General features: G+C 36.1%; 3 protein-coding genes across 3 annotated transcripts; 2 read left to right on the top strand and 1 right to left on the bottom strand.

Annotated features, from left to right (window-relative positions):
- The first annotated feature begins 6,589 nt into the window (after nucleotides 1–6,589).
- On the top strand, nucleotides 6,590–10,871 carry LOC113762397 (NAC domain containing protein 50-like). The gene is made up of 4 exons (XM_027305842.1): nucleotides 6,590–7,368; nucleotides 8,172–8,449; nucleotides 8,564–8,749; nucleotides 10,090–10,871. The coding sequence occupies exons 1-4, from the start codon at nucleotides 7,119–7,121 to the stop codon at nucleotides 10,594–10,596; spliced, it is 1,221 nt and encodes a 406-aa protein (XP_027161643.1). The 5' UTR covers nucleotides 6,590–7,118; the 3' UTR covers nucleotides 10,597–10,871.
- Nucleotides 10,872–14,971: 4,100 nt separating this feature from the next.
- LOC113762203 (NAC domain-containing protein 78) lies at nucleotides 14,972–20,609 on the top strand. Its single transcript, XM_027305540.1, has 6 exons — nucleotides 14,972–15,275; nucleotides 16,430–16,707; nucleotides 17,012–17,200; nucleotides 18,936–19,541; nucleotides 19,635–19,734; nucleotides 19,874–20,609. Exons 1-6 carry the CDS (start codon nucleotides 15,110–15,112, stop codon nucleotides 20,278–20,280), a joined length of 1,746 nt encoding a protein of 581 aa, XP_027161341.1. The 5' UTR covers nucleotides 14,972–15,109; the 3' UTR covers nucleotides 20,281–20,609.
- A 1,400-nt stretch (nucleotides 20,610–22,009) lies between these two features.
- LOC113760738 (malate dehydrogenase [NADP], chloroplastic) lies at nucleotides 22,010–26,943 on the bottom strand. The gene is made up of 14 exons (XM_027303429.1): nucleotides 26,521–26,943; nucleotides 26,298–26,391; nucleotides 25,261–25,347; nucleotides 24,636–24,720; nucleotides 24,273–24,454; nucleotides 24,103–24,173; nucleotides 23,928–24,018; nucleotides 23,767–23,841; nucleotides 23,578–23,679; nucleotides 23,368–23,490; nucleotides 22,825–22,893; nucleotides 22,670–22,738; nucleotides 22,374–22,427; nucleotides 22,010–22,285 (listed from the first exon to the last, which is right to left on the bottom strand). Exons 1-14 carry the CDS (start codon nucleotides 26,703–26,705, stop codon nucleotides 22,232–22,234), a joined length of 1,341 nt encoding a protein of 446 aa, XP_027159230.1. The 5' UTR covers nucleotides 26,706–26,943; the 3' UTR covers nucleotides 22,010–22,231.
- Between the last annotated feature and the right edge of the window lie 279 nt (nucleotides 26,944–27,222).

Genomic DNA, 27,222 nt, shown 5'->3' with positions numbered 1-27,222 from the left:
ATTATTAAGGTAGATTAAATAATTGATCGAGGGTTTCATGCCTCGCCTAGTCAGGATTCGAACTTGACTACCAAATTTAGTGACGAAGCAGGATTTTTTCTGGGGAAGGGGTGGGGGGGGGGGAAGGGAAGAAGAAAAAAAAAAGTGATAAAAAAAGGTAATTGATCACTGTAAATAAAATAGGAAGTGGTAACATAAGAAAAGAAAGGAAAAAAAATATAAGGTGTTCGTTCATCATATAAAAATATTTTCTGATTGGATGACATGGTAGATTGATATACCTCTTTCTGTATAGACCAACAATAATGAATGGAAATACTTTAAAGCCAAGTGACTTAAGCACACGTGAAATTACGGTCATCTAATAGTGGTTTACAGTTGATTAATTGTTCCGATCAAATGATATAAAAAAAAAAACGAAGTTAAAACAAGAAAAAATAAAGAAAGAAAGAAAGAGAACTGAGCACGGCCGGCTTTCATATTTTTCCTACATCGGCGATGGCGGGCGTAAACCTTTTTCCATTAACGGGCCCTAGCGTTGAACGTGCTAGATCAAACGACAAAAGAAATCTCCTGCTATTTAATTTCCGTATTTGAGCAATAAGTATGATAGCTAAAGCTGAAATGATTTTGCATTTGCAAGTTATATATGAGCTTGAATTGGAAGAAAAGGGATGGGGCCCATGGGACCACGAAGGGAAGTTCCTTGTTCAACAAGAAGGTCTTTACTTTTATCTGGATTCTAAACAATTGTCTCGTGGCTCTCGTTCCCGGAGAGAAGTTGACTAAAGCCCCGATAACTTGTGAATGCAATTATAGGCGCACACAAGCAATCTTTCATTTTTTTTTTGCCTTTCTCAACAAGTAATCTTTTTTAACCAGGAGTGAAATTTCTATTTCGTTCAAGGAATAAGGCCACTCTTCTTTCGTGTAGCATGTCATCGCTACCCCAGCCACAGTAAAAGAATTTCTCTCTCTCTCTTTTTTTTTTGGTTGCTAATTAAGTTAATAGTATCTTACTCCTACAAGAAAGTTTGGACATTGGCCCTCGTGGAATTGGCTGGATTACGTTTCTTTTCACTCAAAATTTTGGTAATCTGTACGTTTTTTTTTTGAAGGATAATCTTTACGTTTTCAATGATGAACTGCCATTTTATTTAACTTTATACTGATTAACTTCTAATTTCTTCTAATAATTAGCTTCAATTGGAGATTTCTTCTGATTATTAGCTTCAATTGGAGTATATGGTTTTAAAAGGGTAGGGCCTAGTGTCACAAGCACGCTAATATGCATGAGCTTCTTTCGAAACTGCTATATGGTTTTTTCAATTCTCCTTTTTCTAGAGGCTAAAGCTGATATTTCACATCCTAGTTTTAAATTTTCTTACTCTCTCCCCATTTCTTAAATGTCTGACCAAAAAAAAGGCTTCGTCAATGACGAGGTCAGGAAACTTGCTTAATATTTTCATGAATCAGGCATTGCACGAAGTAGCAATTGCCTGGACAGTGGAATTTAGTGGGTCTCCCCCTTAAGTTGGTTGATTTTCAAGCATTGTTGAAAAGGCATTGCACGAGGCCGGAGTATAAATTTCTCGAATACCAGGTGATTTGGAATTTTTTTTTTTGTTTTTTGATTTTGGCCACAAAGAGAAGTGATTAAAAAAAAAAAGGCCTTATCGGGCCTTGTTTGGAAAAGAATTTTTTCATCAAAAAATCTTTATGTTTTTCGTGAACACATTTATCAATTATCTTTTTACCTTACGTATATCAAATTAATACAGTAATTAAATTTCTCAATGTCATGGCACGGCAAAAGAATTTCTCAATGTGCCCCGCGAATAACAGCATTACCCAAACACGGACTGGATATGATGATCCTCAACTTAAATGGTCCAAGATGCCAGAGAACTGCTCTCCAGTCTCCAGGGGCCAAGTTGTTTAATACACCAAAGTAACGGGCGTAAAGTTTGGGGGTAGAGATATTTCAAGGATCGAATTAGAAGAGTTGAAATTTGGAAGGAGAATTAAGACAATTTGAGATTAACCTGGTTATTTGTGCATGTGATATCAAATTAATTACTAATATATGTTGTATACTTGTGACAAATAGAATGCAAAAAGTTTTACATCAGTTGAGTGTTAATGTGTTCTAACTTATATTTAGACTTTTGAACAGTTAAATTGGTGAGCAAATTAACCAATTACAAAATTAAAAGTCCGTTTGGATTACTATTTTTTTAGAATTTTTATTTAAAAAAATTACTTTAACAATTTAATGTTTGTAAAATAAAAAAATTAATTACAAAATGTGTTTATAGAAAACATAAAATTTTTTTTGAAAAAAATGACAATCCAAAAAAAAAAAAAAAAACCATGACGTTGTGTATTACCAAATTGTTAGATCCACCTCCACTTGCGTGTGTTCCTGTTTTTTGCTTGAATACTTACCAACACCATGCCAATCCTGCTCCAACAAAATGTCAAAAACCCATAAACGTTATGTGTTATGCAGACGCCATTATGCCCACTTGTTTCATGTCTTTTCTGATGGCTGACACCAGTAATTTTCACCCATCTTAATCTACACGCATATAAATGAACTTGTTACGTTTCTATCTTCTTGATTAAATCAGGACATTACAGCTAATTATTTACCAGTGCTTTGCCTTCTATATTTTTATGGGATAATATCAGAAACCTCCCTTAAAGTTTCTCTTAATATCACTTGGCACTCCTAAAGTTTTAAAAATATCACTTATCTCCTCTAGTAATGGTAAAAAGATTGTCACTTAACTGTCACTTAGCACATAATTCACAACACATCAAATAAATGGAGCTCAAAAATTTTTTTAAAAAAAGAAATGAAAGTCACTTTTTTCTTTTTTCCCTTTGCACCATCATTCTCTCTTAATCATTTTTTGGATGATTATGGTGCAATATTTTATTTATAAATTATAATAAATTGAATTTTATTTATCTTTTACTTTTTGTGATTGTGCTAAAGTGGGATGTGATTTATTTGCTTATTTTGAATTGATTTTTATAATGATTGATACAGTTTAATGGTTAGAGCAAGAGTTGAGTAGATGCTAAAAAAAACATATAACTTCATAAGAAATCGTTTTGTGAGCATACAGAGTTAAATTGATACAAATGTGTTTCTTTTCAAATATCTTTTTTATTTTTTAAATTTATATTTTTATGAGGTATAACATTATGATGTGGTAGTATTTCAAGAGATTGTGTTTTGAGGTGATGATTTTTTTTTAAAGTGAACAAAGTGGTTTAGGAATATTTCTATTTAGAAGTGAAGAAAGTGATATTTAGGCTCTCCAATTAGCCTCTAGCACTTTTTAGAGGCTATATATATATATTTAGTGGATGAATCAGAATGCAAGAAACTAGAAGGGAGTGCGAATATCAATTTACTTAAGAAATACTGGCAAATAATTGAAGGAGTACTAATAACTATTTCGTACCACTGGCCACCTCCCCCGCCTTGCCAAATGCTGTGGCCGCGGCAGCTCTTTAGATTTCAACTCAGGACTTTTACAAGGATGTATGGACATGCGAGTCAAAATTAATGTAGCACGGCAACCAACATGTTCGACAAGCAAACAGGATGCATAGAGGTTTCTTAACGGACGGGCAATAGTTTTCTTTACTTGTACTCTTTAACTTTATTACACCAGCTTCAATTCATTCATACGTTGTAACATTTTGGCTTCCTCCTGTTAACAATTATATATCTGTCTATGATGGGGTACCATGACAATGGGATATTTTTTCTCCTTCCTTTCGCTTTAGCGTTTTGACTTGCAAGGCTGTGTCATTTTCAGGTGTGGCAACAAATACTCAAATGCTTAACATTTCACTTCAAGCTTTTCTTTTTTTTTTTTGTAAGTTCTCATGAAACAAGTGTTTTTTCTTGTCTTGAAAGTCCGGGTAAGAGATCATGTATGATACATCATCATCTGACTGGTGATCGATAATCAAGTGAATGTATTTGCCATGCAAAATAATTATTGACTTTTTGAATTTTCTTTGGCTAATGAATATCTCATAGGATAAATAAAAAACAAAAAAAAAAAGAACTAGTGTACGTGTTACCACTTACCACACCAAGAAAAAAGAGAAACGGAAACTTTAAAAGAGAAAAGTCCAAAAAAAATAATGGCCGTGTTAATTGACTAGTAATGCGGCCAATCTTATCTGCACCTTCTTTATATATATATATATATATATATATATAGTTTGTTATATTTTGCCAGTGTGAACACTGAGGTGAGGTGAGGTGAGAACTGGGAACTGGGAAGAAGAGATGACATCATAGAATTGGGCCCTACAAGAAGGTGCCAAATTTTGTAGCATATTTATTTTATTTAGTGGTATTTATGGAGTATTTATTTTGCAAAATTCCTGGGCCCTGGGATTTTAGTGTTTTTTTTTTGTCATTCATCGTTATTTTATCTATATCGTTTTCTATCCTAATTTATCGAAGGAGAGACACAACTGAATCATAAGAGGCAGGTGGGGACTGAATCATCACCGAATCAAACGAGTACATTACACACCCATCTGAATTATTTAAAAGAACTACTTATTATGACAATTAATGAAAAGCAAGATTTAAAATCTTGACCCCCTACTCCTCGAAGACTTGAGCTTGGTGGTGACATCAGCCCAAAGCTTGGTGGGATTTTAGTGTTGTTGTTATGGTTTTTTTGTGTTGTTGGGGGGTGGGGGGTTTCTGTTGATGGATGGACACTTGGCTGTATTCACAACTAGTCTAGTAGTAATAAGTTGCAGAGCAGTAACTTTTGATAATGGAGATTGGACTGGTGATGCTTTAGTCCGGTCTGAGGGTCAAATTTACTTTCCACCTGTTGTATCTGTATAGACAGCTTGCTCATGACTTGTGTTGTACCCTTGCCTTCCTACTCCTGTGGCTAAAGCATATGAGCTCTGGAATGCCCTCTGGACCCTTCACTAGGTAAATCTGGTAACGCTCACTTTGAACTACTGCTGGTACTACTATGCCAGTCCATATAAATCCAAAGAACTAACCTTTACCTTTTTCTTTTCCACATGCCCAATAATGTATCCCACTCATTATTGATGTATTTTATATTTTTATGTGTTTGATGTTTCATATTTATGGTGAATATTCTTAACCAATTATGGGATATATAAAATAGCTTATCAATTTCCTTTCTGATGATTAATTTGCCAAATAGGAGATAGAGCAGCAGGATGGGATTTCTTTCATTTAAAAAAAAAAGATAGAGGAACTTTTTAATTAAAAAAATACTGTAACACTTTTTTGACGTGATGTGTAAAATAAAAAGATGATTGATAAAAATACTGCAAACAAGTTAGGCCTTGTTTGGACAGTGATTTTACTCAGAAAAATTACTACGTTTTCCTTGAACACATTTTCCTATCACCTTTTTACCTCACATATTTCAAATCGCTACAGTAATTTTTTTACAAAAAATCCAGAAAAATGCAATTCAAACAAGGCCTATGTGTAAATAAAATGCAATCCACACACGCTCACGCCTTCTTCCGCAAAAATGTGCTCAAAAGCTAGCAAAGAAAGAATTTCTTAAAAGGACAGCAAAAGATCTGTAACTTTTGGATTGATTGTTGTTTCATTATTTGTGGTTGTTTAACCAACTCAAATGTTTGAATTGCAGTTTTTCTCTAAAAAAAGATTTATGTTTTTTGTGATCATACCTTTTAATCACTTTTTTTTTAAAATTTTACATATATTAAATTATTATAGTATATTATTTTATAAAAAGTTTAAAAAATAGCAATTCAAATGGATTCTAAGTTGGCCGGAAAATTGATATTGATAGGCGGACCAAATGGATCTGGTTAAATTTCTTTTCAACCGGATATGTTGCTCGGTGCTCGCATTACGTACTTCCAAAGCAAACCACCGCACGAGTGACCATGAAAAAACTTCGGAATAATAATTCATGAATTGAATCAGCCCCCGGAAGGAAATCCCTTGAAACAGCAACTATCTGAGTCCGAGTTGGCGAAATTGTAAAAAGTATCCAAGATTGGCTCTTCCTCTCGAAATCCGCCTAAGTCCCACCATCAATTACTGACCAGATTCAGCATCCCACCACAAAACCAAAACCGTATAATTGAAAAGAAGAAAAGAAAAACACTTCCTTAATTATCTTAGATATATTTCCATATTTAGTGAATAAAATTTCCTTCTTGGACCACCATGCCTAGATTGTCTTTCCCTAAAAACGAGTCCAGAGAAGTAGTTAGTAGTGTATTTTCACACCATAGTAAATACATCCTCCACCCTACAAGATAACCACACCCCTTAAACTTTGGTAAAAATCAAACGCAAGAATAGAATCCCCAATTTTGCCAATGGCTGTCGTTATCCACGAGGATTGAATGAGTGAGAGGGAGCGAGGTGAGTGAATGAGAAGCAGAGAAGGAAATCCTCCTCTTCATTCTTCCCCCATAACCATAGCCAGAGTCCAGAGGTAGATAGAGACAGGCTTCTTCCTAAAGTAAACCAAAAAAAAAAAAATTACTAACTTAAACCCAAAAATTAATAAAAAGAAATGAAGTAGTAATACAACAATGAAAACACCACATCCCCAACCCCATCACCAATACCAACAACAATAGCAATAGCAGCAGCCTCAGTGTTGGCCTTTGTCATTGATTTTCGATTTCCGTGTCAAGCAAGCATCCATTTCTAATCCACAACCCACTCCCTCAAACGCCATTTTCCTTTCAGCTTTCTTAACCGATGGGCAATACCAATCCCATTCTCCTCTTCTTTTCTTTTTTCCCTTATCACTAGTATTATTACTATTATTACTAGCCTCAACTCTCCCACCCCAACTCCCTTCACTCTCTGCTTTCCTTCTATTCTATCTTTACTTCTCTTATAATCATCTTTTTTCTTCGTCTGTCAAACCTAACTTTTTCTCACTCGATTTCTTTCAGCATAAAGATAAGATCTTTTTGGTGGGTTTCGGGAATTTTTTGTGGGTTTTTTGAAAATTGAGGCTTTTTCCGCTTCATTTCGTTTCTGGGTTTTGTTCTTTTTTTTTTTCTTTTTGCTGGCGAGGATGGGGCAGGAGTTAGTGGCTGTGGCGGTGGCACCATCATCATCAACGACGGCCGTTCTGGGAGGAGGAATTGGCGGGTCGCCTGTGGGTGCGCCACCGCCGACTTCTTTGGCTCCTGGGTTCAGGTTTCATCCAACAGATGAGGAGTTGGTCAGGTACTATTTGAGGAGGAAGGCTTGTGGGAAGCCCTTTAGGTTCCAAGCTGTTTGTGAGATCGATGTCTACAAATCTGAGCCTTGGGAGCTCGCAAGTAATTTCTTATCTGCACTTTTTTCCCGTTTTAAGGTTTTATGTTGTCTTTTTTTAAAAACTATTAAAAGTTGTTCTCTTTTTGGTTTGAATTTGTTGGGCTTTTATGTGAGCTGCTTGTTTGGTTTATGTTTTTGTTAAAGATTAATGCTTTGGCAGTAGTTTTTAAATTGGCATTTTATTTTAACATATGCCTTCTGATTTTATGTTCTCCAGCCATTTTCTTTCTTTGATTTCCCTGTGTAAAATTGTTGTCTATGTTACTTTGTGTAGAGGTTTTGTGTTGTTTTGCCAGGAATGGAGCTTTGAAATGAACTGAGGTGTCAATTAAGAGTAAAAATGAGATATTTATGGAGTCCAACGAATCTAACTTGATGAATTTTGAACTACTAAAATGCAATAAATAGGACATCTAAATGAATAGAATAACAAGAAAAAAAAAAGAAGCATGAGTGTTCACAATACTACATACCAGCTGAAATTTTGTGCAATAACGATAAGATTCTTCCCTGACTTTGGGTTATCTCCCAGACTTGGAGCTAAAGAAAGACGGAAAGATGGATGCAGGATGTCTGTTTAATGTTTAATTGAATATTCAGAATAGAGCACAAATCTAGTCCACCTGGTTTACGGCTGTATGCACTAGAATTTTCAGGATGAGTTTATATGTTTTGCTAGCTAATGAGTTTCTTGGTGTTTTTTTTTTATGTAGCTTCTTGAATGTTAATTTTTGGTTTCCCCATTACTTCATGGCTTTTTGCACTTTTCTTGCCGTTCCTAATGAATTGTGTTTGGTGATGACAGGTTATTCTTCCTTGAAAACGCGAGATCTTGAGTGGTACTTTTTCAGCCCTGTTGACAGAAAGTATGGTAATGGTTCTCGACTGAACCGTGCTACTGGGAAGGGATACTGGAAAGCAACTGGTAAGGATCGTCCTGTGCGTCACAAGTCTCAGACAATTGGGATGAAGAAAACGCTTGTTTTTCATAGTGGACGAGCCCCTGATGGCAAGAGGACAAACTGGGTAATGCATGAGTATAGACTTGTGGATGAAGAATTGGAGAAAGCTGGAGTGGCACAGGTGTGAACAACAATATCAGACTTAAAGTTTACCATGTGTATTTGATTATGACCCCCTTTCTAAGTATTGAAACTTACTGCAACGGTTTTTTTTCCTTCTTGTGCGAGCAAAAAGGATGTATTTGTGCTTTGTAGAATTTTTCAAAAGAGTGGTCTAGGGCCACCAAATGGTGACCGTTATGCTCCATTTGTCGAGGAGGAATGGGATGATGATACAGCTCTCCTGATTCCTGGAGGAGAGGCTGAGGATGATATGGCCAATGGTGATGAAGCAAGGGTGGATTGCAATGACCTCACCCCGGTACTTTAATTATCATTAATAGTTTTTGTCGCTGACCGTCCTTCATTGTCATCATGTGTGGTGTATTTTTACGCAATTAATAAGCATTGCATTTTGTCGAGTCACATGTTAATGATTGGAAGAGCAGGGAGCAATGATCACGACAAATTGGGAATGATCACGACAAAATAGGTTTATAACCAGTTAAGGATTGCGACAAAAGCCAACCGGGAAAATAGCGACAAAAGCCAACCAGGAAAATATCCAGTACATTGTTGCTACTTAAGACGATTTTGTCTGGTAGGAAATATATGCAACTGGAAAAAAATATTTGCTGAAATAAAGAGCAGGTCCCTAGACCTTGAAGTTTGACATCTAAGATGAAAAATGGATGGCATATTTCCAGGTAGATGAACTGAATATGCAGCTATTTTCTTTTGGTGTCGATAGATACGAGGCTCCCTCATTTCTAAGGGAGTAAAAGTAATCCAATCCATGGATCTATAGTAAGTTGGGGATTTAAATACAGTAGGAATATATAATTTTAGCAGTAGCTATTTCCATTTTTGCATGTCCATTCACCTCTCTCTTTCTCTCTCTCTCTCATTTTTTTCCCCCTACAAATATATGTGGTGAATTGGGGATTCCCATGTGGTAGGACTTTAATAATTGCGACTAGTTTCTCTTACTAACTTTGCGTACAATATGTTGTGCATGAGGATTAATCATTTTCGTGCTCCTGTAAGGAAATTTGAATGCCCAGCCATTTAATTAATTGCTTATCTATTCTCAATGACCCTGGCAATATGCGTCTGTAAGGATATCGTCACAATATATTCTTGTATATTTTCGCTTCGTCAGGGCTGATGGAGTATGGTGAGCCTTCCACCTTTGGAAGTTTCTTCCATTCAGCCCAAGCTTTGGGTTACATCTGCTTCTGAGTCTGTTATTCCGTTATCCTTTCAGTTATTCGTTTACTCAAATCCTCCTGTCCCTTTGAGTTTTGAGAGCAATTCATGTGAATATACTAGCAGATGGTTCAACTATATCTTTATGAGATTCTTTCTCCTTTTCTGTGGTTAATATGATAGAAGATAGCATTTAGTTTATTGCTGGTTAGTCTGTGAAGCTATATCTGCATACTTCTCCACTGTCTTCACTTGAGGGTACCCCTTTCCCCTACCCCGTCCGATACATAATGCAGATTACATACAAAATATATTAAATGCAAATTCACTTGTGCATCACTTGGTAACCTTTATACAAGGTTGGCAAATATAACAATATGATGGACCTCTGAGTCCCATTATATACTGCCCTCGCATTGCCATTTATGTGTGAACTTTTGCTGGTTGTTGCAGGATATTAATAAGACACCTCGCGTTATTGAGCATCCAAGTGAGCCCCAAGGAATACCATTTATTTGCAAGAGGGAGAGGTCAGAGGATCCAGAGCCTCTTTCTTTAGGACAGAATAAAAGGTCGAAGCAAGATGACCCTAACTCCAGCCATGCCAATGGTTCGGAAGATTCAACTACTACTAGTCAGGATCCTCCTCCAACGATGATGACGACAAATTTTTCATCTGCCCTTTTGGAATTTCCTTTACTAGAATCCGTCGAACCTAAAGAAACCCAGCCTGCCAGCACAGCTACATTTGACTCGTCAAATCTTGAGAAATCTGTGCCGCCTGGATATTTAAAATTCATCAGTAACTTAGAGAATGAGATCCTAAATGTCTCCATGGAGAGGGAGACTCTAAAGATTGAAGTGATGCGTGCCCAAGCCATGATTAACATACTTCAATCACGCATCGATCTTTTGAACAAGGAGAATGAAGACTTGAGGAGACTTGTTCGAGGAGGCTAGGCATTTGGGTTAAGTAGTAAGTACCTGTAGTTTTGTAGTTTCCGGCTAGAAGTGTTGCTGCAATTTTCTCAAGTGGCATCTGATCTTCGGAACAAGGAAGATTAGTTGAAGAGTCATTTGAGATGCCTAGCAGTTTGTTGCACCGCTGTAATCTTCTTCTATAGTTGCTTTCAGTATGCTGAACAAATGTACCTTAGTTAGTTATCGTACTCTGCCTTTCTAAATAATTTATTTAAAATAAAAGTCCAATTTTCAGCTCCGTTTTTTGGAGGAAATTCAGGATTGTGGAGTGTTAGAACCCTCCAGTTGAAAGCATGCCATCAGATTTTAAATGGCATCTGTCTGCCCCTGGAGGGACATCATCAAGTGGTGGTCCTAGAGTTGTGGGAATTACAGGTGCTTTGATCTTTTGCAGTTCAAGAAAACGTTTACCTTGAACCTACTCCGGGAATAAAACAGGGAGGACTTTCTTGGTTGCAGAAAGTCTGGATACAGACTTTAGTAGCCTTAACTGTGTGGAAAATTGGGACTTAAATCTGTCATCAAAGAAGTTGCAACTGGATGCAGATTGGAATTTAGATCCAAGCTTTGGGCTTTTCTTTCAGAATGTGGTTGCAAGTTTATGGTATGATCTTCTGAACATTTTGTTTTTTCCATAAACGTTAACATTTTATAGATATTAACACTTGATAATACAAGAGTGTAGCTAGCTGAGCACAGCTTGCGCAGGATTTTCTTGGATCATGTTAAACTGCTAGGAGCGGCCGTTCCAGCTAAGTGGCTGATGCGGATGGCGAAAATGCAATTTATGAACCCAAAAACGCAAAAAAAAAAAAAAAAAAAAGGGCATTCTTCACCATGATTGATGACTAGTCATTCTTTTGCAGAAGCTTTTTGTTGCAGAATTTGAGTGCATTCATCCAGGTCTTTAGAATCTTGACGAGCATAGGTTGGGGAAAGATCATCATGGTTCTCAGCATTTTAAGTGAAAAAACTTCTGTGTTGTGCATGTTATTGTAATAACTAATAACGCCCATATTTATTATTTTTAGCATCTAGTTTGTGTTGGTACCTACTATTGTAGAGATAATTACCACTATTAGCAATTGTAGAATCAATCTATCCTTTTCATGATAAGATCTGGCATAATGCAGATGTTGCTATATACTCTTCTGGGCTAGCTTGGCACGAGGATTTGGATTCCGCAGGTTGGATGATTCGGGATAAGGAGTCTTATGCTGAAGTAATCTTGCAATTTCAATCATGCTTTATTTAAATTTAGATTATAATTGGATTAATCTTCTAGACACTACACTGACAGTGTATACACTTTTATCATTAAATACATGACGCATAATTCAAATTTAAATTTAATACTTAAATTTTACATATGTGTCATATATTCAACCATCAGTGTTTATAAGATTTACTCGTTATAACTACGACTTATTTTAAAGTGAATTCCTACGGGATAACCCATTTATGATTATTTATTTATTTTTGGGTCCATTAGCCCATGCATTCTCTTTCAGTGGTGCAACACTCAGATGGATAATGGCTTTTCAGACTCTTATTGCATGAAGTATTCATGCGCCGAATTTTGGGCTTTTTAAAAAAAAAAAAAAAAACTCTATTGGCCACCAGCCTGTATACTCGAGTCAAGTCCAGATATGTGAAAAAAAATCATCTAGGCTAAGCCTAGCCCAAAAGTTAGGACGAGGTTGACTAGAGTAAATCTAAAATTTTAGGTTTGACTTCATACAACTGCCATAAAGTCAATCTTGAGCTAGGATTTGAGCACGATTTTTTGAACAATGAATCAAATTTTAATAATCAGAAATATCAAAGAAAGTTTACTGTTAATATAGAAACATATATATATATATATCAATATTCCAAAACATTTATACTCTTCTTTTCTCACATATTTACGAATATACTCTCAATAAGAAAAAAAAAATAGAATTTTTGCCCATTTATTGGAAGAGTCTGATTTTCTAGAGTTCATAAATAAACAAGATGAAATCAAGTCTAAGCTCAATTTAATTGTACAAGTTAGGAAAGACGACCAAAATGAAGTAAATGTCTAAACTTCGAGAAGAGCCTCTCAATAGCCATAACAAATAGAGGAAGTACGATGGGAAAGAACAAAAAGAAGAGAAAAATAGTGGGGGGAAAGTAACTAATGCTAAAAATAGGATCTTAAGAAAACGATACTGATGCAATACTCCCAATTCTTGCCGGATTGAGGTCCTCTGCAATACAAGTGATTGTAAGGTGCAATTGACGATCGTCGTAGAGCGTGAAATTGGATAGAAAAAATTAAATATAAGACTGTATCAAAAAGTTTGTTACGTTTTTATATTTTAATATATTTAATATTTACATTTATTGTGTTAATATTTATAGGTGTTGTAATAGAGTATTTATATTAGAGTTTTTTCTGTGGGTGTTTTTAAAGCACGTGTTAGTACACCTAATATTCATCAAACTTATCATACATATATATATATATACACAAACTAATAATTATTATTTTCTCTTACATTTATATATATTTTTATTTAATTTCGCTTACTCCCTTTTATATTTATTTTTTTATTAAATTTATATTTTAAAAAATATAACACATAAAATATATATTAACGAATGGACTATGAGCATCGTTAAACAAGCCAAGCGTTTATATTATACCGCGGAATTAAAATCTAATAACAACTCGAGCCCATGATCCGTCGTGGGCGTTTGTGAATAGTCAATGTCAAGGACTGACGCACAACACTCGCTCCTCTTACCGTCTTACGTCATATCCTTAATCCTGAAGCAGGCGCATGCGCACACACCGACGCCTATGTGTGCAAAAAGCAACGGAAGAGGATCCGTGGCTATGAATTTATTTGAACGGAGTATTATTTAAAATAATTATTATAATATTTTTATGAATTTATTTGAACGGAGTATTATTTAAAATAATTATTATAATATTTTTATGATGTGATAAAAAGATGAATGAAAATATAAAAAAATAAATTTATAATATAAATAAAATATTATTTAAAAAAATTTAATATCCAATCATAATCAAAATTTAATTTTACTTACAATCCAAGTTTACACGAGTTACTTGGAACTAATGGAATACATGATAATTTACATACAACTCTGTATAAATTTTGAAATTATCTTTTTATGTTTCCCACCTTAAAACCCACTGATTAGAATAATTCTTCACCCTATCAATAAAATATTTAACCTAAAATGTTTAACTAAGTACATAATTAGATTTTGTACAGAATACAACTCTACACTCAATCCCACAAGTGTCGTGTTGGAATTTTTTAAAATTCTTTCATCCCTTTCGACATTTTTTCTTCTTTCAACTGTTACATGTAGTATTCGAGCATTGAATTGGATAATAGAAAAAAACTGCTTCCTCTTTATAATTAAGTCAATTCGGTTGTTGAAATTTTATTCTTTAATCAGTATTTCCAGTTTAGATGAGTGAAATTTTCTCTTGAATACAACTTGCATAGTAATCACAATAACATAAACTCAATTCGAACATAATTTAAATAATGTAAAAAAAAAAAAGGTTTTTTAATTAAACGAACTGCATTGTACTTTCTTGGTAGAATCCTAGATGGAAAGGAGTAGAACCACGTTATCATGTATACAGATTGTGCTCGCGCCTGGCGACGACCCACTCGAGCGACTTTCAATCCGAACGCTCTGGTACATTCTGGAACCGGCTTTCTCTTATCTCCACGTATACAACTGTGACCAAAGTAACATCACCCACCCGTAACTCAAACAAGAAACACCTCCTCTCCGTCAGGGTTAATTGCACTTTACGCCCTTAGACTATTCCCTTTCGTGACTTTACTCCTCAACTATTTAATAGCAGCACCATGATAACTCAAAAGTTTCACTTTACATTCGCAAAGTAGTGCAATACATCGGATCTGTAGATCGAATTTAACGACTCTTTCATGGGCAAAAAGTCAAAAAGAAGCTTCATCTTCTTGTCGAGAATAGAAATTTTATGAAAAAATAAATTTTTCTTGTGAATATAATTTATAATTATTGAGTATAGAGCATCTATTATGCTTGTCAAATTTGTTTTATTATGGAGTTTATTGTCCTTTTCAATTCCAAAAGATAGCTAAATTCTATCGTAAATTGGGGCCAATTGATAATTGTGAACAGTTTAGGGGTTTGAATTACAACTAATCCTGATATTTTTCGACTTCACTCAACATTCATCTTCCCTAGCTAAACACTACTCTTACGGTGTTGGACTTCATTTAACCACTGGCAGCGCTCTCCTTTCTTAAATTCCACCAATCCACCAAAAAAAAAAAAGAAATGAAAAAAGAAAAGAAAAAGTGAAAAAGCAAAAAAAGTAAAGAAAACCCACTAAACAAAATTTAATAAGAGTGAGTTCTTTCCTCTTTCTTCTTCATTTTCACTAGTACTACCTTTCTCTCTAAGGAAAATTCTATCGGTCTCTCTAATGTTTTCGAAAACGTCGACGTCTCTAGCGCCGGGTTTCAGATTTCACCCGACGGACGAGGAATTGGTCCGATACTATTTAAGGCGAAAGCTTTGTGGGAAGCCTTTCCGGCTTGATGCAATCTCAGAGATCGATATTTACAAGGCTGAGCCTTGGGAACTTCCAGGTAATATATATATATTTTTTCTATTTTCTGGTTTTGTGTTCACGAGTTGTGTCTCTTTTCTGGGTTGGGGTTTATGTTTCATCGATTGTTTTAGCCGGGATTGCGCTTAATTCTTTTTTACCTACAGATTTGTTATTGCTCGGTGCTGAATTTTGCGGTTAGTTGAGAGCTGGGATCTTTGGGTTTATTGTCTAATTTTCTGTATTATGTAAAAAGCGTTCTTGGTAAATTACGTTTCTTTCCGGATTTGGGATTTTTTTTCTAATGAAGCCTTAGAAATAAAACTAATACAATATAGCTTGACACTTTCTTGCAGGTTTAAATCCACATACCTTTAGTCATGTCCAGGGCTTGTGTGGTTTCCTTCTGCTTTTTCTACCTGTTTGGATTTGGGTTTTATTTATGCTGGATTAACTAGATGGGTGGGATTAGGGGATTGAGTTAACTGGGATGAATTTGAGGATTAGTTATGTTGATTTGAGTGGATGAGGGGAGTTTTGAATTTGATCTGAGGATGTTTCAGAATGCATGGTAAGCTAAATCAGGTGGGACATATTTGACTAGGAGGCAGGTAAAGCTAGTTATTTTCCTTACGTCTTTGCAGTCTAGTTATAGTACTTTATCTGTTAAAACATTTAGACCTCGTTCTTTCTCAAGTGCTTCTGATTGTGTAAAAGCTGATTTTAGAAAATCAGAATTAAAAAGCACCAAAATTGATGTTTCTGATTTTCAGCTTTTTTTTTAAAATCCCAATTATTTAAATTAAGAGTATGAAAAGCAGCTTAGAACACAACAATATAGCTTTTCCCAAAATTAGAATCTAAACTCAGGTTTTGAAAATCAGTTGCGAATGAGGCCTTAGGCTTGCTAGCAATTTTGACTTGACAAGTATTTTTATTATATCGTCTGTTGAGGATTTCTTATCTGAACTCTATTTGACTTGCTAGATGTTTCTTTCTTTCATTGTATTATTTTTCGTCCTTGTTAATCTGACCTCTTACAACTAACATTCAATGGATGATTTCTTTTTGGCATGTGTGGCATTGTCTCAAGTCATTGGTGCATTGTGGATATATTGCCTTCACAATTTCTTACTTCTCATGACTTTGTTGATTTGCGAGTTATTCAATTGTTTCCATATTGTGGTTTTTTAGGTAAATCAAGGCTGAAGACCAGAGATTTGGAGTGGTATTTTTTTAGTGTACTTGATAAGAAATATGGCAATGGATCACGAACTAATCGAGCGACAGAAGAAGGTTACTGGAAGACAACTGGCAAGGACAGGCCTGTCCGCCACAAGTCGCAGGTTGTGGGGATGAAGAAGACCTTGGTGTATCACAGTGGTCGTGCCCCTAAGGGTCAGAGGACTAACTGGGTCATGCACGAGTACAGACTTATTGATGAAGAGTTGGAGAAGGCTGGAATTGTCCAGGTGGGGGTTGTTATATGTATCATTTCCACTTGTTTGCTTTTGAGTTCTTGAAGCTTATTTTGGTTGGAAAAAAAAAGGGGGGAGGATGAGGGTGCAAAGAATCCTTGCCCCTTCTTCAACTACAATCTCAATTCTAACCAGTCTACTCTTGGATAATTTGGCGTCTTTGTAAGTTTGCAGTGTCAAAAACCTGCACATCTTGTTGTCTTATTGTGCTAGTTGTCCCAGAGTTGAATTGCTGAGTATTGCTGATTTATTTTCTTTATTTCATTTTCTGTTTGCCCTCTCCTTTTTGGTGGAGAAGGATGCATTTGTTTTGTGTAGAGTTTTTCAGAAAAGTGGCTCTGGGCCAAAGAATGGAGAACAATATGGTGCGCCCTTTGTTGAGGAGGAATGGGAAGAAGATGAATTGGAAATGGTTCCCAAGGAGGAGGCTGCAGAAGAGGTGGAAGTTGGTGATGATTCTTATTGGGATGGAATTGACCTTGATCAGGTCTGTTCTCTCTTTTTTTTGAGTTCACTTCTTTCTAATTACCTTCTCTCTCTATTTTTTCCATCACTTTTATAAGCTTTGCTGGAAACCTCGTAATAGGCTGCATGATGGTTAACAGTTTTGGCTGATAGTGAATGGGTTCTACTTCTGCAAGTAACAGGTTTAAGGATTTAGAGGAACAGCTGGTGTATTTAATACTGTTGTCTGTTTAGCATATAACAAACTATACTTGTATGAAAGGAAATGAACTAGATTGCTCTTTCATGTTTTCTCGTGTTAAAAAAATACGCCTTCCTACCTAGAAGTCCATGCCAAACATATCAATAGTAGTTTTAAAACCCTGGACCTCTTGGTTCCATACATGTTGTTGGGTGCTTTAGATTTAAGTGAGTGTCAATTATATATAGTGGCGAGTAACTGCTTCAAGCTAAAAGTTGGAAGGCTTAACAGAAACTAACATAAGTTCTAGGACTCGATTGATATTTCATGAGACATGTAATACTTCTATTCATATGTATCATGTAAATTTTTATTTCAGACAGCATTCACAGGACTTGAAAGCAGATAAAGACAGTTACAACCTCTTTATTTTGTTCAATTGGCATAATTTGGAATTCAAGAAGAAATTTTGTTTAGATGGCATTTTTACTGTAAATATTTGACTGAAGCAACAAAAGTAAGGTATATTAACTGCAGCTGTAATGAGTATGCTTACAGCATGAATCATTGATGTTCATGAAAGGGTGTAGCACCTACAAATAAGTGAACTATTTAACTTTAAGCATCTTGTTGCATGGTGTGCTCAGTTGTATAGACTACTGATTAAAAAAGGCACGTGTTTCTAGAGTGGCTTGATTCTCATCTCGGAAAGTGTGCTGATATTTTAGGAAACTAAACTTGCAATTACAAATGAAATTAGCCCACCAGCTTTTGGACTGTAGAATGTATATGTTTTGATCTTTGTAGTATTTAGACCTGATATGTAGCAAAACAGGTACTCCATTATAGAAGCTTGATGGACATGTTCCACCTTGGTGATTAGTGAAATGATTTCTGGAGAACAACAAATCTGATTTGGCATAGTATATAGATAGTGCACCATTGGCTTGTTTCTTTTTTAGATGCAGGTTTCGTTTATCTTCTCTTCGTTTTAATGTTGCCTCTGCGCTTCCTAGTGGGAAATGTTTGGTTTGTGGATTTAATATCCTTACCTCTTAGGTCCTAATGTTTTGTTAAAAGTGTTCCATTTGGTGAGGCAGGTCAGTTTAGGATAGGGTGTCTACTAAAATTTCTTGCATGCACTTCTCATTTTGATATTTACCTAGTTTTAGACATTCATTGAGATTAAGGTTTGTGGATGGTTATACTAAAGAAAATGATTGTGGGAGCTGCTCTTTTTTGCTGTGTCTCTTCCTTTTTTTTTGGGGGGGGGGGGGAGGTTTGTCATCCAAAAGATTGAAACTTGTGTTATTATCCATTGAATTACATGTGATGCTATGATTACTGATCTTATAAAAAGGATATACCAGAATGTTTGGATATTCGTTTTCTTGTTTGTAAATGTTTTCAATTTGATTGGCGGTGTTAGTGCTGCAGAAGTCTGAAATCTCTCGGAGGGAGGGAGGTCAGAGAGAGAGAGAGAGAGAGAGAGAGATGAGCTTTTATTTGTTTAATCAAGTGTACTTCCTCTGACAGGCGTGGAATTTTTTTTTTTTTTTAATCTTTTTTAACTCAGATTCTTGGAACTGAAATTTCGCCTGATAATGATCACATGTTGAATATTGTTGCTGGTGAGAATGTCGCTTCTGTCGAGGAAAATACGGATTCAAGCAATGATCCTCAGAAGTTATTGGTTAGCAACCTTCCTTTGGAATTCTATTCTGGGGAGAATGCAAGTGGCGGTGAGGAAACTACAGGTTCTAACAATGATTCTCAGAACCACCTGGTTGGTGCTGGTGAATACAATTGTGTGCCAGAGCAGTCTGATGACCAGAACTCATATAATTTGCCTGTTCACTATGACTTGCATCAAAAAGCAGTCAAGCGTGAATACATTGGCGAACCAAGCAATGCACTGGATGCTGAAAATGTAAATTATTTGCTTGATGAACCTTATATGGATGCTCTGGATAATCTTCAATTTGATGATGGAGCATTCCTTGAAACTAATGACTTGTCAAATCCGATTGCTGCTGATACTTCTGCTTTTGGCATGCTGGAAGAGTATCTCAATTTCTATGATGCCGATGGTGAAATCCCACCATATATGAATCATGATCTTCCAGAGATGATGGGGATTAATGAGACCCTTGTTTCTGGACAAGCATCCATTCTTCCAAAGGTAACACTAGGATTCTAGGAATTTATACTTCACTGACTACTGCATTGACTTATTGATATTTGGCCTTGACTTGGACAGTGTTGTCTTTGCCAGGAATCGGAAGAAAAAGCTCAATCTGCTGAAGAGTCAAGCGAAAAGCTTTTAGGCCATGGTGATGTTGCATCTTCTTCAAAGGAAGAGCCAACTAAAGAATGTAGGACAGTTTTTATAAATGCTGAATTAGTTCGAGCTAGCAGCTGCTTTCGATTTTTTTTTTTTTTTTTGTGTTTATAGTCTACCAGCACATTTTTTACCTGCCGCCTAATCTCTAGCTGCCTTCTGTTTTTTTACAGATTTTCAATATCCATTCATCAAGCAGGCAAGTCGTATGTTGGGCAGCATTCCCGCTCCTCCTGCATTTGCTTCAGAATTCCCTTCAGAGGATGCGACTCTTCTTCTGCATCCCTCATCTTCCAGTACGGCTCACATTACTGCTGGTATGATTCAAATAGGGAATATTGGTCCGGGCAGCCATGGAATGGACTGGCTGTTTGGAAAGCACGGGAGGTACAATGTTGTCCTTTCTTTCGGCCTATCAAGGGGCGATGATAACTCTACTACCTTGGAATCGGTTGTTAGCATACGTCCAGGGAAGGCTGCTGCCTCTGGGATGTCCAGGGGTTGGTTCTGCTTTATATTCTTTTGGGTCCTTGTTCTCTCTGTGGGCTTCAAAATTGGGACCTGCATTTGCGCCAGGTAATGCTGCGAAACATGTGCAAAAGATGTGGCATCTGGAATAAGGAATTCTTTTGTACTTCAGGTGGAAGTTAATTGCTGGACTCTACTGCAGAGTCATATGGTTTAAGATTTTCCACAAGAAGATTATTAGGATGGAAAATTAGATTATATTTAAATGTAGAGGAGTTTATGAAGGTTTTTCGCTTTGGATTATGAGACTCGAAGCTTCTTGCTTAGAAGCTCTATGGTCAGAAAACATTTTGTAGTTTGTGATTCATGTCAATGTAGAGCACATCTTTTATTTGACTATATTATATTTTGCCTCAAATTGGCTTTGGAGTTTTTGACGTAGTACGTGTTTGATAAACACTTAGAACTAACAAGTTCTTTGATTTTTGTACCATTAAGCTGTTTGATAACAATTATCTAATCTCTTTATGGATCAATTTATAGTACGCTTTGTCTTTATTTGTCGCGCACACAATCGTCGTCTGGGGTTTGGAGAATGAGTCAATAAACCATACATCTTTTTGATCGTCTTCTAGGCGTGAAAGAAGTTGATGATGTCCCGTTGAATATAGCAACCCCGCTCCAATAAAGCATGAGTATGGCAACCCAGCTCCAATTTCATCATCGTTAGTTAAAGCGTGAGATTTAAGAAGCTGCTAATTGTTAGGAAGCATCCCGGGTATTATTTAGACTTAATACTGGTCCATTATATTTGTTTTCTTGAGCTTGGATTTAATTTTTTAAATTTAAACGCTATCAGATTAACACCTTTTAAAAGAATTATGAGTTTGAATAGGGTTTGATTTTGTAGAATTAATTAATTAATGCTCAAATATAGACCCAAACTTAAACGCTACCTAAACTTGAAGAAAGTTTGAGAAATTTGAAGTGCATACAAACTTCGATGTTGGCTATTGATAAACAATTTTCAATCAACTAGAGAGTTATTTGATCACATTTCATGCTTTTGTTTCATAATTTTTTTTGTGCGTAAACATTATTAGATTTTGATTGTGTTATCTATAATTGTTATTGGACTGCATTTCTTGCTTTTTTTTTTTTTTTATTGACAAAAGAACTCGCAGCCTTTACCGGGGAGTGCGCACTGGATAAATTCTGTCCCGTGCAATAGCCGGTCAATCACACGAAGGGATAAGACGCATTAGGCAAGCAGATATTTTTGAACTTCATATGTTTTCATTATTTGTTTAATTTAATTTTTAATTATACATTTAGACGCACCCAACCAAAGATACCTATTGGATATCAAAACTCATAAGCATCTAGATCTGGATTGAGCGTTAATAAACTCACTGCTGACTCTCGAGTCTAGGCAATAGGACAATGGGTTTGCCTTCAGAAATTTAAGGTAGAAGCAAATAATTAACTAAAACGATCAGAAAACACCCGAAAATTTCAGTGTTTCCTCATCCATCTGTTCAGTTTAAGGCTTTAAGCACCCATCTGTTGCATCTTTTAGTCGGAAGAACCAAATTGACGCATCTGTTTCTTCTGTGGACTGTTTGTACACTATTAAGAGGTTTTCCCGTTCACGCTAAAGAAAACACTATTTCAGCAGCCAAAAATCTTTAATGACATCGCATATTGGTGTGGGTGGGATGATAGAAGTGTATTCAGCAGATTAGCACCCCATTTAAACAAAGACTAGCTTAATGCTGGTATCATATTTTTTGAAAAAGTATCATATCATAAGAGACTGCAAAGAATGGTTGGCATCGGACTACAAGAACATATTTCGCACAAGCACCATTTTCTATCACATAATAATCAAGTTACACTCAGGTTCAGAAAGTTTACCTTATCTATCTACTCCGTTTTCATTTTCATCGTGACTTGTTCTAGGTAAATTACAACAATGGAAGACCAAAGGTCGTATCGATTCAATTTGGAAGTCTTCATGCTACGACCTGAGAGATCCTTGGGAATGCTCTATGCTCGGTATCTCACATTTCTCCAGGAAGCATTGTATCTCCGGGTAAATCACATACAGCAATACCCTAACGACAGGAAACGATGATGCTCAAGTACTCGTTACAATTACAAATAGATAGAACAGGGTAGAATGCTAATGAGATAGATACTAACCTCCCCTGTAAGATGCGCCACACATCTCTTCTCTGCAAGCACCTCAGCTTCACTCTACATAAAGACGAGTACTAACATGTCAGTACCTAAAGTTTAAAGAAGAAACACCATAAAGCAGGGATTATACTGTGCTGCTCTATTAAGTACAGGTTCTGATTGCTGCAGCTTGACAGAAGTGACTCCATCTTTTGCATCTTTCAACAGGAAAATTCTCTCTTCTTTAACTGATTCCAATGCTTTTTTTTTATTACTGTAGTATTTATTTCAATTAATCTGGTAAAAGGAAAACGGTGTACCTTCTTAATTCGGCTATGAAGAAAATCATCAAAATTCACATCCTTCACAAGTTCATAATCACCATCACCCTGAAAATTGGAAATAGCCCAGCAGCACGGCTTGAGAATCTTAGCACAGAATATGCTTCTACAGAAATCAACGGTGAATCACTTACATTTGATCTACATGGCATGCTGAAGACAATATTCTCCGCTACACCATAAGGGTTTCCATTGGTATACACCTAGATTGGCATTTTAGCTAATGATCAAACCCCATAAACATAATGATACAAGGAAAACTGTAACACGAGCAAAGCACGTATTTGACATGAGATTCTAATTACAGTAAAGATTCTGTTCAGTTGTTATTGTACACAGAAGCAATGAAGTTTTAGACATCATTTGGGTGATACACGACATAGAGAACTGCCGTACAAGCTAATTTCAATGTATTAAAAAAATTAAAAAAATGTATTAAAAATATATCAGTTTGAATTGGCATGATGAGTCTCATTTAAAAACTGCAACGTCTGTTAGGCACTGCTAAAGATAAAGCTTTAGGCTCCATGGACGATTGCCTATTTCCACCATCTCCCCCATCCCCACCTCCCATAAAAGAAAAAAGGGGGAGGCGGGTTGTAATGACATCATATCAAGGCAAGCATATAGAAAGAATGAAGTAATTGTTTTAAAGCAATCAAGTGTAAAGGAATTACTCCAGAAGAGAACCAATCACCCTCAGGAGTAGGGGTTATGAGAGATTTGATAGCATCAACTACTGACACAGCAGTTGATGCAGCTGAAGATCTCCCCCACTTCTGAATAAGGACACCACCTCTCTGAAAATGCATGATATGAACAATCAGTTATAATGCTCAACAGTTAATTGAAAGTGCAGTGCAATGGTTATCTCTAAATTCTTGTACCTTTTGAACCTTCTCAGTGAACTCCTGCTCTAACCACTTGATGTCTTTTATGACCTCTTTGACTGGTAGACCATTAATTCTAGCATTTAAAAAGTCAGGAACCTGATGAAATCCAACAAAGATGACGTTTAAGATCGAAACCAATATAATTAGCTCGTAGAATCCTATCATAAAGCTCCACTAAACAACCTGAGTCGTTGAGTGGTTGCCCCAGATGGTTACATTTGAGACTTTGTCATAGAATACTCCTGCCTTTAGAGCAAGCTGCAGAAATGACAGAAGATTGATTATGCTTTAGATCATGATGGACTTAAATGTAAAGATAGGCTTCATTGATGGGCTTGTCACACCTGGCATTTTGCTCTGTTTTCATCCAATCTAGTCAAGGCATGAAAATTTTTTGCTGGAATGTCTGGGGCATTTTTCATACAGATCAAAGCACTTCAAAGGAAAGAAAGCAGATTAGCAATCAAATGTATTAATATTGCAGACTTGGTATAAAGCATGAGAGTTGTACTGAATTACTTGGTATTACAAGGGTTTCCCACTACTACCACTTTGACGTTACGCGATGCAACAGCATTGAGAGCTTTTCCCTGTTAATGTCCAAATAAAGGAGACATAGAAACCTTATCAACAATAATCTTGTTCTCTGTAAACTAAAACCAATAGCATATGCTAGATATTAGTGTTACCTGCTCAGCAAAAATCTGACCATTTATGTCCAGCAAGTCCGCCCGTTCCATTCCAGGGCCCCGAGGCTTTGCCCCAATCAGAAGTGCCCATTCAGCATCTTGGAACACTTCATAAGGATCTATTCCTATACTGACTTCTCTTAATAGAGGATATAAAGAGTCTTCAAGTTCCATAGCAACTCCTGTGTGGTTATAATATTAGAAATTAATTGGGTAGAGATGCATCAAAGAACTATTAGGTTCAAAAAGAAGAAGTGTCTAACTTTCCAAAATACTGCATTGGACAGGTGGTCTGCTTAATAGCTAGTATAATGGATATTTGGATGGGACATCACTAACTTCACAAAAAACTCAAATCCATACCTTCAAGAGCTTGCAACGACCGTTCAGACCCCAATAGTTTTAATGCAATAGGTTGATCAGGCCCAAAAACCTCACCAGATGCAAGCTGGTGCAACAGAATAAGTCATATTACTCGAGAAAACTTCTAAAGCTGCTAAAGAAGAGATAACTTGCTCTCCATTAGAAGTTACAAGTTTAAAACTTTAGATGCTCCAGAACAGCCTCAAATTACAAAGCTGTAGCTTCACTTTTAAAGTTGATATGATATATGCTTTAGCATTATACCATTCTGCTTTCAACTCCTAAGCTCAAATTTATTTCACCCATCATTGTATTTGGCTCTTAGAGAACTTGTTTATTGATAAAAGGTTATTGTTAATTAAAAAAAATAATAAAGAGGTCCTAACTGGCATCGTTTAGTTGGATCGTACGATGAGTTTTCCGACGTCACAATAGACAAAATTTTAGTCCAAATACGGCTGGTAAATACTTAGAGAAACTTATTGAATTTTTTACAACAACTAGTGATATTGACACCATTATATATATAACTTTAGATCCTTAAAAGTAGAACTTCAAGTGAAAAGGCAACTGATATGCAGGTGCTCTAGCTTCAAAAAGTAAAATAACACGAAACAATTCGTACTTTGAAAAGAAGATGATTAGAAATCATCCCAGCGGCACCTGAAACAGCAACATTAACCAGTTTCTTCCAAGATTTTATCTCATCTTCCTGAGGACAAATATAACAAAATGGTTACATTCACATATATGCTAGAAATAGTTGAAGTCTATGAAGGAATCAATATAAATTCCTTTCCCGTTCTAAGAAATGACATTTTATTAGCATACTTTATTTTTAGACAGTACACATTTTAAATAGTTAGATCTTCAATTTATGGAGTTAATCTCTTTAATTACAACAGCAAGACAAGTAAGAATAAAATTCAGTCAAAGGATTAAAAGGTTTCGATTGTATAGATCATCACAATGCAGATGAATGTGGTACAAGCGTAAAAGCATCTCGTCATGAAACGACAAACTCAGAAGTACACGTCATTTCACTTAGGATGCAGGGATTTGAAGACGGTATGAATAATCAATTAACTATATGGATGACAATGTTAGGCAAACATAAACGAAGAGAAGAATATTGATATGGTCTGAAGGCTTTTGCCAGCGGATTTGGTGAATCAACTTGGTTATCAGCTCCATAAAGTTAATTTCACTAGCTTAAATAGATACGCCAGCAATTTCCCAGAAAAACTGAAAATTAAACCAAAAACTTTGTGCCCTACAATTGTGGAGCGTACAGTCACCAACTGTTTGCACCAACGCCGCCAAGATGACAATGGTCAGCGTCGAGTCAAGAGAGGTCATTTTCTGAATGAATTAGATAAAAGTGGGGAAAAAAAAATACAAGGAATCGATGCTAATGCTGCTTTACACGCAATAAGACTGATTCTGTTTATGCCATGAAAATGAATAACTGCACCCAAGTCGCTTTTAACTTTCACACATGTTTCATATATTCTTAGGCTCACCATTCTACTATGATACTCGTACACTTCTTTGGGCTTAAAAAACAAATAAGTTTTTTTTCCCAAATAACAAATAAGTTGCTTATCAAAAAACAAACTTTAAATGAGAATCTTAAGAGCATGATGAATTGGGTTAACTTACAGCCTTGAGATCGTAAGTAAGGCAGAAGACTCCATAGCATTCGGGTTTCTTCTTGGGATCTTCAGTCTGCAAAGCAACTGGTGCTTGAGCTTCCCTGAATCCAATGGGAAAATAGTTTCTTAGGATTAAAAAACAATTATCCACATATAAAAATGGAAAGCTAAACAAAGTTGATTACTTTAATGCGAGTAATTGAAAAAGCTGCTAGGATTGCATTACTTACTTGACAGAGCAACGTGTTCTAGCATTCTGGTTGGTTCTGGGGTAATGAGGCCTTAAAGAAATTCTCCGGTAATTGGAAAGGCGAGTGGAAACGTAGGAAAGCTGTGAAGAATAGTATTGATAACGATGATGGGTTGTTCTGGTAGTATACAAAGATGGAGTACCAGTTAACTCTGCCACAGCCATGGCTTGCAGCTGCTGCTGAGACAGGGGAAGAGACGAACTGACAAAAAGTGAGAAGTCACTTATGGGCTTGAGATAAATAACAAGAAAAACAGAGCAGTGCGAGTGATCAGTGATGATCGAGTTGGGCGGGAGTATAATCTAGGGGAGACATGTGTGGTTTTTTGGAGGGTTGGAGGGAAGAAATGGAAGAGAGAGCGGATGCGTGGAACAAAAATGAGGAAGCCTTTCTGGGGATTGAAAGGGAGCGAAGACGAGTGGATTAAGAAGAATAAGGCCGTGCATATGACACTTGTCATTACTATCCCATCCCTACAATCTTCCTGTCGGAGGTTTCGCCAAAGCACAGTCGGAGCGGATTAGAGGCTCCTACAATTATCACGAAAAACTGCACCATGCAGGTGTGGGCAATTACCCAACAAATGTAAACATTAAATCAATAAATGTAGATATCAAAATAAATAACTTTCCAAAAAACATAACAAATCTTCTTTCCTTATATTTGTGTTAAAAAATTTAG

This window comes from Coffea eugenioides, chromosome 2 (assembly GCF_003713205.1).
Source record: "Coffea eugenioides isolate CCC68of chromosome 2, Ceug_1.0, whole genome shotgun sequence".
In the NCBI taxonomy this organism is placed as follows: domain Eukaryota; kingdom Viridiplantae; phylum Streptophyta; class Magnoliopsida; order Gentianales; family Rubiaceae; genus Coffea; species Coffea eugenioides.
The sequence above is the reverse complement of the archived record's forward strand: the minus strand, read 5'-3'. Positions and strand labels throughout refer to the sequence as shown.